Below are 15,879 nucleotides of genomic sequence, written 5' to 3' on the forward strand. Positions count from 1 at the left end.
AGGCTGCCAGTATACACACACACACTCAGCTGGGTACACTGCAGTTTCTCTGGAAATGCAAGGGAGGGAGGGGATATCCTAGCTCTATCTGTTGACAGCATAATTTTCACAACTTTCACACTGAGATATCTGGTTTGCATTGATATGTAAGCTTTTAAAGAACTGTATCTGATTCACATTTATTTTTGCATGGTTTTGTTCTTTTTCTTGCTAAATCCAGACCATCAGTTCAGCTGGGTTAACAGTACAAGAGCTGCAATGTTCAGAGCCGGAGCGCCTCAGCAATTTTTCTGTGACCTTTTAAAGAATATAACAGACGAGCAAAGAAAATAAAAACGTTCTCAGAAACAACACGAGCTTTACTGTAAAGCGCAACTTGATACTGATACTCATAAAGCAAATGCTGTCTTCGCTAAAATATTTAAGAGTGAATAAATGCCTCGTGAATGCAGAAAGAGTCGATGAATTTTAAATAGATCAAACACCTCCTGCCTTGTTTTTAAAACTGATGTCCTGTTCCCAGACGCATAAATATTGGCTCACGGTACCAGGCGGAAGTACCAGAGCTGAGGCAGCGATCTGCTGTCGAGCAGGATCATCATCGTGCAGAACTGGTCTGGGTTCCCCTGTGCGATCTGGAAGGAAAACCTGACCTTGAGGAGAAAGGTGAGTCACTACCTGAGAGTTTTTGAGAATATGAAGTGAAACCGAAAGCTTATATAATGGCACGCAGATGGTGGTGCAGTGAAAGGTTTGATAAATGAAAGTGGCCTTAAAGGAAAAAAACGGCTCTTCATAAGAATTTCAATTCATAGTATATAAATGTTGCAATATTGCGGAATTGATTTAACAGCTGGAGTATGTAATTTTGTTGAGTCATGGATAATAAAAACATACCAGAACACTGAAACCAACCATATTTTGTCTCCATGTATTGCATATCTTAATAATACATTTTCTTATTGTCATCACTGTATGCAAAATCATTTTTTTCTCTCTTGCTTTTGCAGTGGAAGACCTCATGCACTTGGCCTGCTCCAGCGTTTTATGTGGAGGAGGCACCAACCAGGAGTTAGCCCACCATTGTCTGTACGAGTGCAAAGGGGATATAATGGTGAGTTCAACAGAACAATCCATACTGACTGCAACAGGGATCACCATGAATAATAAAAACATAACTGGGAGCTGTACTTCACCGTGGTCGGACTCGAGCCAGGTTTTCTTCTAGCCCACTCACACTTTACACCAACCTGTTTACCTCTTAAGACTGTTTTCACTTACAGATCACAGATAAAGTCCACACAGATTATATTGTGTTACAGTATAGTAACATTCGGTAGAAGTTGTTAAATGGTAATATTTCATATTTGAGACAAAGGCATCATGCATAGTTCTTATATGCTCATTTATTGTTGCAGTGCTCCATGTAACAGAATGAATGAATTATATTTGTCGCAGCACAAAAGCAGACAAGAATGCACTAATAAATTACTAAAATTTAAATAGCTAGAATATTTGGCAATTTTACTTGAGATTTTATTTTAAATCTCATGTGAACAATTCTGCCTGCGTGTTCAGTGTAGGAGAAAAAAGGCAGAGGAATGAAGAAAAAAATCAGTATTTGTACTGATGTGTCCTTGTCAAAATAATTAAATCCTGCCTGCAGAAAACATGTCAAGCTGTATCTTCGGTACCCTGAAAATAGACCAGCACCATTTCAAAAATGCACTGCAGAAATCTTGAGCCACCCAATATTTCATTATACCTTTCTAGGAAAATGGGAAATGGGTGCAGTGATTTATTGCAACATTATTTATCTCAGTCAAGATAGGATTGCATGGTCTTTTTTTCTTTCTTTTTTTTTAAACTACATATGCATTTATGGAACTGAGAGTGTGTTTGGGATCATTTTAATGCTGAAAAATGAAGCAGTTATCATCAGATCGTGTTGTATGGTAAAACTGATTTGGATTTCAAGATTGGATTTAGCACTTTATAGGACTTACTGCCACTGATTTTCAGTCCAGTTCTCGTGTAATTTGGAATGCCTCAGACTTTTCTTCCCGTTTCCCTTCCTGAAGAATGGCAGATATTAATCTTCTGTAGGCTGTTGGCCTGTCACATCTTCTTGTTGTGCTCAACATGTCCAGTTTCCTCAAAAATTTTAAAGACACACTGCACATCATGCTGAGATATACCAAGTTGTTGGATAGTAAATCATTGGGAATCACTGTGTTGGTAGAAAAATACTCTACTTTTCATAGATAAAATGAGTGCTGCTTTGAGATTTATGCAGTACACTACTGTATATTATAGAATATACTGACTGCCTGCTTATACATGTTCGGTTTAGTGATGAGTGCCCTTACATGTGCTGAGCATGTTTTTAATGTAGTCATTCAGTGCCTTTAGCACTTGGTGAGTAGTGAAAGGAAGTGAGTGATCAGTAGAATTTCACTTTACTCTGTTCTGAAACCCCGGTGGCCTGAGATGACGGAGATAGTAAAACCGTTTGGCCGTTTAGTCAGAAGCAGACTGATCCTCCTGTATCGAGGCACAAAGAGGTACATGTGCTGCTGGGGGCTGTAGAGCTGAAACACTTATTTAATCAGTTGATAAACATAAAATGGTTAAGGGAGATTTTAAAAGAAATGTGCCACATTTTTGATAGCTCTCATGCTCTTAGTCGGAGCTATCTGCCTTTTTTCTTTGTCATATGTGGTAGTGAACATATCTTTAGTGGTTGATGAAATTGTTGGCTGCATTCCCAGGTGATTAGTGTTATGTTTTGAGTGTGCTTTAGTGCATTGTTTCACACGTTGAGCTCAGAGAAAAAGACAGCACGGCCAGTAAAATGTACCGTGGCTGTCAGTCACGTTGTCAGGTTCACACAGTCTTCTTGGCGTTACCCGCAAGAGAAAAGCGCCTTAAATGCAACATGTGACATAAATGTTTATGACCTTGCCATCACTCAGCGTGGCGTTCCTGAGAAATCTGCCTGGACAGACGAGTGTTCCACTACACTGCAGCTATGATGCATCCTGTGTCTCATACTTACTGAAGACCACTAGTTGCATCTGAGCACATGAACAGATCGATCTAGTGAAGATTTCAGTGCTGATACTGCAACATGTAAGCCACCGACTGAAACGCAACTTTCACAGCTGCGTTCAACAGCAGAATAATAAAACATTTACATAAAACACACCAAACCTCAGTGTGTGTGAGAAATAATAGACTCTGCGCTTGTTGTAATGAGGTCAAAGAGTGGTTGCTGTTAAATGTTGAGGAGGCAGCATCTCTAGTGGCTCTTACCCACCATATCAACCCCATTAAATTCCCAGCAACTGAACATCCAGTGACTTTTTCATATATATTGACTTTAAAAACAATGCAAAATGTCAGTCACTGTTTCCTGAAACACACAAGTGTTCTTCTGTCACACTTGATAGGGGCTTAGTGTAAAGACAAATTAAAGAGGATGTAACTGATGATGGTATGGTAATTATGTATGATACTCATCAGCAGAGGAAGACTCTTTGCATTGCGCATTACGTTGCACTTCATTACAGTGACTTTAATGCAGATCTTAAATCAATACTTCCATTACTGAAGCAGAAGTTGTCTTGCAGCGTAGTAGTAGAGCTGTCAGTGTGCTTTATGATGCTGCTGGTTAAGATTTCAGGCCCTAGCGACCAGCAGTGGTCCAACGTTGTCAAGGAAACCACGAGGGGAGGGGGAGGGGGCTGTCATAGCGCCCACTCTCTGCAGCGGGCCGGCTTGAGCTGCCGCCTTCCAGCATTCATGCACAGTCAGTTTCTCCTTTAAGAGCACAAAGTTAATTGTTATTTTGACAATGGCAGAGAGCGGTACAATTATGATATAAAGCCCTCAGATACCTGGCATTTTCAGGGAAAGTGAGAGCAGTGGTTATCTCAGTCCCTAGTTACCTGTGAGAAACTGATTCATGCTTTGGCTCAGAGTGTTTTACGGATCTATAAAAGCACAATTGGAGCGCCTAATAGAGCAGGAGTTGGCTTTGTGTAGCAGGAGGGACTGGCTGTATAAAGGCTCGTAACAATCACTGCTGTGCAGCTGCTGTGCCGTGTTTATTCACTTTCAAACAGTAATGGTATGTTATTTGTTTTTCAGGCTGCTCTGTCCATGCTGATGCTGAGGAATCCAATTTTCCCAAAGTCTCATCATTTGTCCAACTACCATTACTCAGGTAAATTAAGATTTTTTTTTTCTTTCAAATAACGTTAGATTTTAAAAAAGGGTATTTGAGATTTTTTGTAAAGTAGGAAAAAAACACTGGATTCACTATCAAAAAGTTGATTTTATAGCCTTTTTCTGTGCCAAACATATCCAAGTTGTTTGGTTTCGGTCTGCAGTGATATTAAGTTCATAACGTGGGGTTTTTAGACTGAGTGCACAAAGCAAGTTGCTATACGGTAAGATTATCAGATCAGATTAGATTAAAATCAAATTAAATTGCACCGTATTTATGCACCATCCTTGTTTTTGTGACCTTGTCAAGTAAAAGTCATATCCATTATTGCTATTTCTGTTATACTCCAACCAGCTGGTACTTCAAGAAACTCAAAAAAATTCTTATAAATCATTGAGAATTCTGATTTCACCCAAGATGAACCCCATGTGTGCATATTTTGGCTTTTCATTTCATTCTTTAGACCATTTTTTTAGCCCCAGTTTTTGTGCTTTCATCATTAAAACAGTGATTGACTTTGAGCCCTCTGCCTTGCCTCAAAGCAGCAGCAGCTGCAGTAGTGAGAGTGTGGCCGTGGTGGGTTAGTTGGTGACTGTGGAGGATTGTCAGAGTCAATGTGATGAGGGAAGTAGGAGAATTGGGTGGGGGGGTTGGAGAGGCTTGCAGCATGTGGTTAATCCCAAGCAGGAGACAGGGGAGCCTTTGTTTATCCAGTAGAGTGTGTGTGTGTGTGTGTGTGTGTGTGTGTGTGTGTGTGTGTGTGTGTGTGTGTGTGTGTGTGTGTGTGTGTGTGTGTGTGTGTTGAGAGTGGGGGTGGAAGTGAACTTGACGAGGCACCACACACACACTTTATATGGAAACAGATAGTTTTGGAGTGTTTTAAACTAACAACTGCATTTTTTTTTTCTTTCTACCTCTCCTCCTCCTCCTCTGTCTTTCTACAGGATCAGACAGTTGGACAGCAGCTGAGAGACGCCAGTTTAACAAAGGCATCGCTGCATACAAGAAAGACTTCTTCACGGTGCAGAAACAGGTATGTGTCCTTTCAAACACAAGGAGAGGGAAGTCCAGACTACAGTGATGGAAGAACAAGGCCATCTAGTAGCTGTCAATCACTTTCTACTATGATCACTGTAGACATATTTTTCTTCCTTTGAGTTGCTTCATAGAAGTATTTCCTTTTGGTTTGATGTTTTTTTTGGTGTCTCATAGTCAACAGGTTTTTCTCAAAAGTGCAAAATGATACAATTTTGTTGTCTGAACCATTTCAGAGATCAAGGAGGTTTTCTTTCAAAAATAAAATTTCAGTGTCGCTGAGGTTCCTGAGGATTTTGCACATGACGTTTACTTGTCTGCCATATTGGACCTATGATAACTATAGTAACAGTGTAGGGTCAGTGAATAAGGCCCTAGTTACACAGGCCTAGAGGCTGGTTCATAACCATCTGGCAACCAGGGATCATGAGGGGACAAAAATGTATATTCTCCAACTGTGCCTTTGGTCACGAGCAGATTGCTGTGGTCAGCCTACATGCAGACTCGCCAGCTACTTTCTGAATGGTAGTGAAACTGTGAAAAGTGCAGCATGAACTGGAAACTTAGGCCATGTGCTTTCAAAGCAAAGCAAATTTTATCATTTTCCAGTTTACTGCACACTTTTCCAAGTTTTATTACCGCTCTGAAAGCAGTTGGAGTTTGTTTGCAGAGAAGTTTGTCTCTACAACTTCAGGCAGCTGCAAATATCTGCCAGTGACCAAAAGAATCCTAAAGATGTTTTTGGTGTAAAACCCTATTTGTGATCAGCTTCACCCAACAACTGCCAGCAATCCCTTGCCAACCATTTGGGAATACCAATTTTCCCCCAGAAGATGTTGCATCACATCCAATATGGTGGATGTGATACAACCCCTGTAAGGTTACTTTAACTATCATTGGCTTGCGTCAAGACGGAAACACACTCACTTTAAGAGAGAGTGATGTGGCATCATTTGTCATTCGGGTTATTGCTTTACTAAAATAGCCTCTCTCTAGCCAGTGAACCCGAGAAAGCTAATACTGGGCACTAGCATGGTCCATGCCTTTACTATAGACTGAGGCTGGAGAGCTCCTTACCTGCCACTCTGCACCAAGCACATCAGCTAGCTCAGCGTTCCCCAACCTTTTCTGCGCCACGGACCGGTTTATGCCTGACAATATTTTCACGGACCGGCCTTTAAGGTGTCACGGATAAATACAACAAAATAAAACTAGTACTGGTACCGAAAAAAAGAAGATTTATTCATAACACACGTGAAAAGACCCAGGAAAACAGGGTTAACGATAAAAAACGATAACAAAATAACGCTGAAAACTGATTTAAAAACCCTGAAAACCATACATTTCACACCTGAGCCTCAACTCTCACGGTCCGGTACCAAACGACTCACGGACCGGTACCGGTCCGAGGCCCGGGGGTTGGGGACCGCTGAGCTAGCTGATTAAGCTAACTGAATTAAGTACAAAATGATCATCAAAAAGTGTAGTTGGACAAGTGGTAGCGACAGTGTTAGCTGGGTTATTTTAGCTTCATTAGTCAAATCAAATTTAAACTTCTGAATTAGATTTAGTGCTGACATTTTCTTTTTTTATTGTCATTATCATTGTCTATCATTGTGATGGGCGTTTGTCATTATTGACACCATAGTTCACTGACTACTAAAGAAAAAAAAAAAAAAAGAGAGGTGGAGGAAATGGCAGATGAATCAATATCGAAATGAATCATTCCAGCTGAATTTGCAACAAGATTTTTCAAGGCAATCAGATATAATTAAGCTGAAGTTGAAATGCCATGATGCATAAAAAGACCCACACACACATGTGTTTGTTTTTTGTTTTTTTTTAAAGCTCTGAACTCATTTGGGTGCGATTGCTTGTTTTAGCAGCTCTGAAATGCTCATCCATGTAGAGCGACTGTATGAAAAAGAGAAATGTTTAAAATTCACTAATAAAGAGCGCGGTTGCGGTTCACAGGTATCCACAAAGACGGTGGCCCAGTGTGTGGAGTTTTACTACACCTATAAGAAGCGTGTGAAGACTGGCCGCAATGGTACGCTAACCTACGGTGAGACAGAGCCTTTGGAAAGCAAGACCACAGAAGAGGAGATGGACCGCAAGGTCAGTCTTAAACCATGTTTCACATTAGCGTTGCAGAAAATAGCGGATAAAAGGATGTCTGTTTAATACATGCAAATATCCTCACTGATCGCTGTTGAACTGAACTATGTAAAAGTCTGTATCTGTCTGCAACTGTGGTTCATGGTGTCTACAGTAACCTTACACACTGATAATAGAAGGTAGAGCATGTTAAAAAAAAGTACAACTGCAGGCTGTTTGGGTTTTATGGTAACTGAATAGTGCTGCATGCATATATATATCTCTATATCAGCATGTTTGCTATAATTGTATTTAAGTAGCCACAGTGCGAATGAAGTCATGTACAAAATAGCTCTCAAAATTAATTGTATACTAGTAGATGTAAGTTTCCCTCAGACATGTGTGCCTTACAGTCAATGTTCTTCTTGGACCAGCAGGGCTCTCACAGACTGGAGCCACAGCGGGAGGAGGACAGCAGGAAATGGGAAGGGTCAGCTGACAGGAAACCGGATGTCTGCCCTACCAGGACGTCTCATGCGCTGCCGTCCACAGAGAATGTACGTGTGCAATTAGAAGAGCTGCATGAATTAATGATGGCGTGAATAAATTAAATGAAAACATGTATAGCTGAGCAGCGAGCGCAGAAGTCTCTCCTTTCAGTGTTTTCTCCTCTTTGTCCTCAAAGATGAGATAAAATGAGTAAAACAGTATTTTTTTAATATAATACAACCCCAGAATACGAAGGTTGGTGCTCTAGTTTGGTGGCACTGAATTTCTATCATTACTGTGGTTATTATACTCATTATACTTATCGCATATAGTGTTTTATTTAATAGTATAATATCCGTGCTTTTTTTTCAAAAATAATTTTTCACAGTAGAAATAATGTAATTTATTTTAATCATCTTTAGTTTTTTGCTTTTGTGCACACACAAACTATTCTAAAAGATATTGTAAAGCGAGTATATCGACTGATTTAGATTGAACATATAAGTTTGATATAAATAAATTTAAAGCAAAGAGAAACTGCAGGAGAGTTTGGGAAGATAAGATTAGATTTTATGGAAAATGTTTTGCGGCAAACTGATTCCTGCTTTAGAAATGTGTCAGTTGAAGATTTGTCCTTTTGAACCTTGCCTGAGTTGCTGGTTGGCTGTTGGTTTTGCTGCCCCCCGCTGGGGTTTTGGAGAAGAAAACTCAAGTCCTCCCCTCAGCTCTCTGCTCTGCATTGTGCAACTCCATAGTCTTTGTTGGGAAACGGTGACTCAGCAAGAAACTTTTCTCCTTTCTTTCTTTTTCATTTTTAAATGTTAAAGATGAATTCAGGCTGTGCGTATGTTGCAGTTTGATTGTGTCCTCATTTATGCGTCCACATGCATACCGTTGTGAAGCTATTCTATATAAAAGCTGCTCGTAAAGTGGCTTCAGCTGCACTAAGCAGCTATGTTAAAGGTGTTTTGGAGCTTTCATGTTAATGCACTTCTTTCTTTTATTGGGTGTGCAGCCTGGGACCGTTCTGATTATGAAAGGCCAGGACGACACGGGGAGGGAGCAGTCGCTGTCCCGGGTTATTCACCCCCCTCACCCGCCACCTCCCAGCTCCAAACAGCGCTACGAAAGCAACGCCCGCAAGACGACTCCTTCGACAGGCAACAAAGGCCCAGCTGGTCAGGAGGGGGAATTTCCCTGCAAGAAATGTGGCAGGTTAGTGATCAGAAATGTGGCATCAGTCACCGCTGTTGTGTCGGAGAGGCTGGGGTGAGTCTGTTTGCTTATGTAAAGATGACAGCAGCACTCATTCGAGTTGCGTAAGTAGCCTTAGACAGGACAAGATGGGAAAAATAAAAATTTTGTCAGAAATATTTGTACTTCTTTTGCCCACTTGGAATATGAATGGTAAATAGAGGGAAGTGTCTCATGGTGTCTCTCTGAAAGAATCAAACCGTCCTGTCATGCTTTGGTAAAATAACAACTCGTCCTCTGGCAACACCGGCCATGTTATTGCCAACTGTGTCCTAGCAACCGAAACACAGAGTAGATACGGCACATCACACCTCCTGTCAGTGCAGCTCTACCCAATGACTTGAAGAGCACTACACTTGCTCTTCACACCAGCTCAGTGTCCTCATTATAGACTGTCCTCCACCACAGATATCCAGCTAGGTGATTCACAGCTTTGAAATGTTTTATCGCAGATCTGCTGTTGTGTCACATGACGTGAGACTTATTGTGGAGCTAAAATGATCGAATTTTAGTACTCTTTGGAGTTGTAATGTTTTCTGAAAATCATTGTTGTTTAGAAGCTTGTGTTCGTGTATGCTAGTGAACTTTGACCTCATTCTTTACAGAGAGACAGATTCTTTGCTGTCTGGAAGTACTGAGCTTAGAGTAAATGTGTGAGAACCCTTTATATGAGTTGTTGAATAATGTGTAGTATTTCAATAAAACTTGAATACAAGAGGCTTTATGAGATAGTTCCCAGAGTGTATAATCTAATTTTCATTTTGTGCTCTTTAAAATAATAAAATAATTCCCCCCGGCTGAACCCTTTTACTTATAATGATGTCTTTTTGCTTAGTGGGCTTTGAACATTTTCTCTACACCATAATTCATAAAGTTATATATTCAAATTCTGCATATTCATTCTTAAGCGGTTTGTTTTACTGTGACCATGTCAGGCAAACAGCAGCTGAAATGGGTTCCACCTTTTTCCAAACAGCCTTGTTTTCTTTGCATGTCTTTCCCTTTGCATTGGTACCCGATAGTGTTTGTTTGTTTGTTTGTTTTAATATGTTTAAATTAAGTTGTCAATGACATGGCTGAGGAACTTCCAATGTGTCACTGACTGTTTCAAAAATAAACTCTAGAGAACCACAGTTTCATATCTAACAAGTCAGACCTAGTGATGAGGAAAGAGGTTTATCTGTCTCTGGCAACACATGATTAGTTGTTTTGATAATAGTGATGTTGGAGGCTGATGTCTTACACGTGCCCTGTGTGTGTTCAGCCACCTCCATTTGTCATGTTGCAAACAGACGCACATAGCCAGGACGTAGCTGGTGTCCAGTGTCCGTCCAGTACCAGGTTTTGGTTTTTTTTGATGCTTGAAAGCAGCTTTGTGTTCCTGACCTCCAGACTTACAAACTGAGCTTAACTGAGCCTGCTTAACAAACACAAACAGCACTGCTTTCCTCTTTATAGCACGAGTAGCAGATTGCATATTTATAGAGCCGTACATATTAAATGAGGCGATTATGCAGAGTTGCATTTTAGCTGCTTGTAAAGCATGAAGGCATTAATATAACCACTCTGAGCAATGAAAGCAAAATGCATCTTTGACCTGCTTTTCCCTAACCCTGCAGGATTTTCTACAAAGTGAAGAGCCGCAGCGCTCACATGAAGAGCCACGCCGAGCAAGAGAAGAAGGCTGCGGCTCTGCGGCAGAAGGAGGCTGAGGAGCGGGCGGCGGCTAAAGCAGCCGAGGCCGCTGCCATCCTGGCTGCGCGGCAGCAGAACGGGACGCGACAGGTGGGCGGCGACAGCACCAATGATGACTCTTCAGACGCACAGGACGAGGACGACGATGACTGGCAGTAAATGGGAAGACCGTACTCACCGAATGCAACGGTAGCGAGGTTTGATTACTGAACAGGAGAAGGACAGTTGAAAAGAAATAAAGAAACCCTCCCCCCTGTGAAGTTTCTGTAAATTTTTGTGGAACAAGAAGACTTCTGTTACTTGGCACATTCAGGGACAGATGAGCTCCCGTGTCCTCATTTAACTGTGAACGCGTGGACTGAGTGAGAGTGTTTTATTTGTGTTGGAACAACGTGCTTTCCAAAACTCACCAACTCCCCTTTACTCTGCTTGAAAAGCTTTTCAAGTGTTACCTCTCTTGGTCACAGGGCTCGGTCAAATCAAAGCCATGCCGCTTCTTTCGGCGCTGTCCTTTTTCTCCACTCCCAGCCGCGGCCTTCCTCGCCAGTTTGAAACTCGCCCTGCATCATTTTGACAGGTGTGGAACTCGTCAGACCCCCTTTTGTTTAGTTTTTTTCTACTTCGCTTCTTACGATGAGCCACAGCACCCGCTTAAAAGCTGCATCTCGACCGTCCAGCATCGGGTGAAGTTTTGAAGACATTAAAATCGGACAGCTGGGGGAGCGTTGAAGCGAACGGAGGCTCGTGCTGTTAGGTTCTCCGCTCCGGGACGGACAGATGGATGGATGGCATGTGCAAACTGTTGCCTCTGTGTCGCCGCTCTCCTGGACACAAAGCTGCCAAAAGCTTTGTCAGACGCATGTGCGCCAAATGGGTTCTCTGTGTTCATTGGGCTTTTGTTCTGTGAAACCCCCTCCACCTACTCCACCTTCAGCCCCGTCACCTTTTATAGCTCCCAGTTAGTTCCTCACTGTCGATGCCTTGGATGTTATGCTTTTTATCTCAAAATGACAATCAATTTTACACTGTTGTTTTTTTTATTGATATGTATACAGGTGACGTTACTTTTTTTTCTTTTTTGCCTGTGTAGCTGTATACGGTTATTGTTGTTTTTTTGTGAATATTCCTGTTTATGATTATTATTATTATTATTATTATTATTATTATTATTACTACTATTATATTCTGGTATTGGCTGCAGTTTAATTAAGCGCTTTTTTTCCCATCTTTGTCCAGAGCTTTTTTTTTTCTTTTTTTTTTTCCTTTTTTTTTTTCTGTTTTTTATTTTTATTTTTTTAATTTAAACAAAAAAACTCAATAATGCTACTTGCTGCCTGTTTATAACTGTGAGATTTCTTTTGGAAACATGAAATGAAGAAAAGGCAGAGATGTATGTGCAATAGAACAAGTTGACCCCCTGTTACCTGAGTGTTCAAGCCCACCCGGCCCCCTCCCACCTTCTCCTTCACGCTTACAACCAGCTGCTCCGGATGCCTCACTGGCACCGCTGTAACTGATGGGAAGCATTGACTCAGACTGTTGAAACTGCAGGTCTCTACAGATGCACACATTGAAGCAGAAAACGGCAATGACCAACTCGAGACAGTTCAATTAAATTAGTTTGGATAATAGTGGAAATTTTTGCTTGTACAATCTGGCTCAAGCAAACTAAAATTGTCGTTATCCTGTGTAAGTAAATTCTTTACTTCCATCAACAAATGGATGAAGCAGCAGAAACTTTGCTCACTGCTAACTGAACCAATATTGTAGGCCTTTAGCACATACTTTCTACCTCAGTATGCTTTTTCCTCATACTTCCATCTAATTACCGACGGAATACAAAAGGAAATTTCTTCTTGTGGCTGGTTCAGACTAAAATGTCATATTTTGTAGGTTTTTAGAGGCAGTTCTTTGCTTCGTCTGTCTCACAGATTCTTAAATCTGGCTCTTTTATTATTATTTTTTCTTACACATGCCCTCTAGCTAAACCTGTCAGCCACAGCTCATTATTTACACTCCCCACAAACTGTTGATGATGGTAAATAATTTACTGGCAAAAGCTGAAACACAGGCATTAAGAGAGATGGAAGCTCGAACTTTACAGAGTTTTATCGCTGTCATACAAATTCCCCTCGAGTGTTTGCTCCTAAGTTTACTATAAACACTTCACACAGACTGTTTACTATAAAACATACAGATAGGGACAAAGGGAGGGCCCATTCTCTACTTCAGTACCTGATTTTTTTTCTCTTTGCAGGCAAATGTCGGTGCCGTTATTCAACTCGTGTTCTTGCACTTGGTTGCTGATATTCGGTGTTTCTAAATTGAAGCATGATGCGACAGAAGAGAAGAATAGTGTCTCTCTTTAGTCAGCATGGAAAAGTGTCTCAGTCTGCATATGGATTGTTGTGGCACCAACACGCTCCAATGAGAGCTTAGCTGTGGGGAGGGGGTCGTCGTCGTCGTCGTCAGCAGCAGCAGCAGCTAAAGGACAGCGTGACTCAGCTTACAAATGCATTTGATAATTAAATGGAAACATGTGCAAAAGAAATAAATAAAATAAAATGCACGTTAGTGGTATAGCTGTGATAAGGAAGCTATTTAAATGACTTGTATAACAGTGTGGCTGATCAAAGGCTGATATCGAAATCGTTTTAACCCTACGCCGTGCATCTGTGGTCGCCTATTTTCTGTTTACTTTATGCTGATACGAGGCGCCGAATCGGACCACGGAGACGGTGTGTTTTGATCTGTCTATCGCTGCATATCTGTGTTAAGCCCTTCAGCCCAGAGCCAGCTTCTGTTGCCATGGCAACAAATGGGTTAAAGGGTTATTTTCCTTTAAAGGACAAACCACAGTGGGGGAGCTCGGGGGAGCGGGGAGAAAAGGCTCCAATTACTGGTTAGTCCACAAGTTAAACCTGGGTCTATGCACAAACTGTTCACGTGTGTGTGTGTGTGTGTGTGTGTGTGTGTGTGTGTGTGTGTGTGTGTGTGTGTGTGTGTGTGTGTGTGTGTGTGTGTGTGTGTGTGTGTGTGTGTGTGTGTGGGGGGGCAGGGGGGTACCGTGTTAAAAGAACGTGTGTCTGTGTGTGTCTGACTGCTGATAGGTAAGATGTTTAACTGTACACCAGTTAGTGCGGAGAAAAGAAATTGCAGACTGTTCACATGTTTGATATGTTAATTTATATTTCTTTTTATTTGGGTTCATGCCGGGGGAGGGAGGGGGGATGTTGAACAGAAAAAAGGTGTTCCCGCTTCTTAAAAGCAGACTTGTGGGTGAAGTAGAGGCCACGAGCTTTCCTTGTTTCTTCTGGCCGGTTAAGGGAATTTTGAGGGGACAAAAGGTTTATTTAGCTAAAGATTAGAAATCTATATAAGAATGGAATTCTATGTTTGCATACTTTCTATGCTATTTTCATATGAGGTTCACACTAATGATGAAAACAGAAAGGAATCTCAAGTGCTTTTTACTACAGTGTAACTTATTTGTTTTGATTTTTACCACCTGTGTTTTTAGTAATGATTTATGAAGCACTGTATATTAAAGTTTTAAAATATTCTGCATGACTTTGTGAGTCACTTTTTTCACCCCTCACGATCACTACACCAAACCAGACCTGATAAAGTTCTAACAGTGACAGTTGCTGTTGTTTGCATTACTTCACAGCCAGCACACAAGGGGGCAGCATTGCTGCAGCGGTTCATTCAGGCAGAGGAAAGGAGGAGGAAGCTGTTCTGTGCCCAGAGCCAGGCTGTTCTGTGATGGCTTAATCACATCTGATTGGCTTATGTCATATTTAACCATATAGCTGTACGCTATTTGGTATCATAAATTGGGACATGACAGCAAGTCAGTGCAGCAATTTATTCCAACCTATTTAAATATTCATGGAAATACAGTAAATCAGACAAAAACAGTTTGTTCATATTTGGTATGACCGTCTTTCTTCTTCGACACAGTTTAATCTCTTAAAGATCTCCATATAGAAGAGAAACCAAAAGTTTCTCATTTGGGTTCATCACTCCTCGGTCCTGTTTCTGCTGGTTTCCAGTACAGTTATGGTCTAAATTAGACCATAACTGTACTGCCTACAGCCTTTCCTCTTTCTCTTCCTTAAATGTTTCTTGACCACCACCCTTCCACTGAGACAATTTCTGCTGAGGCTTCAACGAACAGTAGATCAATCAGCTGCATCTCTCAGGTCTTAACTGGATTTATTCCTATTTCTTCAGGATCTAGCTTTCAGACACTATCCATCTGTTCTAGTCTTTTAGTCTAGTCCAGTTTCCTAATATCTATCTAGCTATGTATCTATATATATGTAGACGAATACATAGATAAACATTACATCATCCTCATTGTGAGGTTATGCTCTTAAAGATAAAGTTCCTGCTCTTATTGGTGAGATTAGAGTGAAAACAAAAGTGTGTAATACAAAACTTTCATTTTCATTATTGAGTTTATTTCTGAGAGAAGGTGTCAAAGGTTTCTCACTGCAGCTTAGGATGCGCATGCGCAGGTTAGAGCATGAAACTTGTAAAAACCTGAGCCTTTGTAGCAATGATGCTTGGGTCTATATGGCTGTGACTGTGTAGGATGTTTAAGAGATAACTGTAGGATCTGACAGTGGAGATAAAGTGATGAGGGGAACTGAATACTCCCACTAGCAGCAGGGCAGTCTGGGAAAGGCAAACAAGAACAGCATGCTGTTCAGATGTGTCCTCTCGTTCTCTTTTTGCTCATTCCAGCCCGTGGGAGGAGAAGGCGGAGGAGGCGGAGGAGGAAGACAAATAGGAGGAGTGGGAGCCAAGGAGGGAAACAGGCATCACAAAACTTTATCTGCCTATCTTACAGCTGGAGAAAATTAGAGATCAGGGCGGGCAAAGCTTTGCAAACACTGAATCAAAATTGCACAACACCTCCATCACATCCATCTCTGAGCGTTGGTTGAGTTTGAAAAATTGCACTCATCTTTTACATCTAAAAACACTTCTAAGACATTCCTGCAACTTAATGATAACTTGTATCAGCGCCAGTATTGCAAAGCATCCATCACATCAACAAAGAGAGACTA

General features: G+C 41.2%; 1 protein-coding gene across 4 annotated transcripts in view; it reads left to right on the forward strand.

Moving 5' to 3' along the window:
• mideasb (mitotic deacetylase associated SANT domain protein b) overlaps positions 1 to 13,811 on the forward strand; it is a 25,825-nt gene extending 12,014 nt beyond the window's left edge. For 3 of the 4 annotated variants that reach the window (XM_086275685.1, XM_086275686.1, XM_086275687.1), the window contains exons 6-13: positions 524 to 666; positions 1,011 to 1,114; positions 4,153 to 4,228; positions 5,176 to 5,264; positions 7,241 to 7,384; positions 7,798 to 7,920; positions 8,868 to 9,067; positions 10,726 to 13,811. In XM_086275685.1, coding sequence (XP_086131811.1) covers positions 524 to 666; positions 1,011 to 1,114; positions 4,153 to 4,228; positions 5,176 to 5,264; positions 7,241 to 7,384; positions 7,798 to 7,920; positions 8,868 to 9,067; positions 10,726 to 10,960 — 1,114 coding nt within the window. In that variant the 3' untranslated portion in view covers positions 10,961 to 13,811. The remainder of the gene's footprint in view (positions 1 to 523; positions 667 to 1,010; positions 1,115 to 4,152; positions 4,229 to 5,175; positions 5,265 to 7,240; positions 7,385 to 7,797; positions 7,921 to 8,867; positions 9,068 to 10,725) is intronic. The other variant, XM_086275688.1, reaches the window with a different exon arrangement.
• The last annotated feature ends 2,068 nt before the right edge of the window (positions 13,812 to 15,879 follow it).

Source organism: Aulonocara sp. 'chitande type north' Nkhata Bay, linkage group LG19 (genome assembly GCF_057382095.1).
Source record: "Aulonocara sp. 'chitande type north' Nkhata Bay isolate Kocher_YH1m ecotype deep benthic linkage group LG19, A_spYH_male_GT1.1, whole genome shotgun sequence".
Classification (NCBI taxonomy): domain Eukaryota; kingdom Metazoa; phylum Chordata; class Actinopteri; order Cichliformes; family Cichlidae; genus Aulonocara; species Aulonocara sp. 'chitande type north' Nkhata Bay.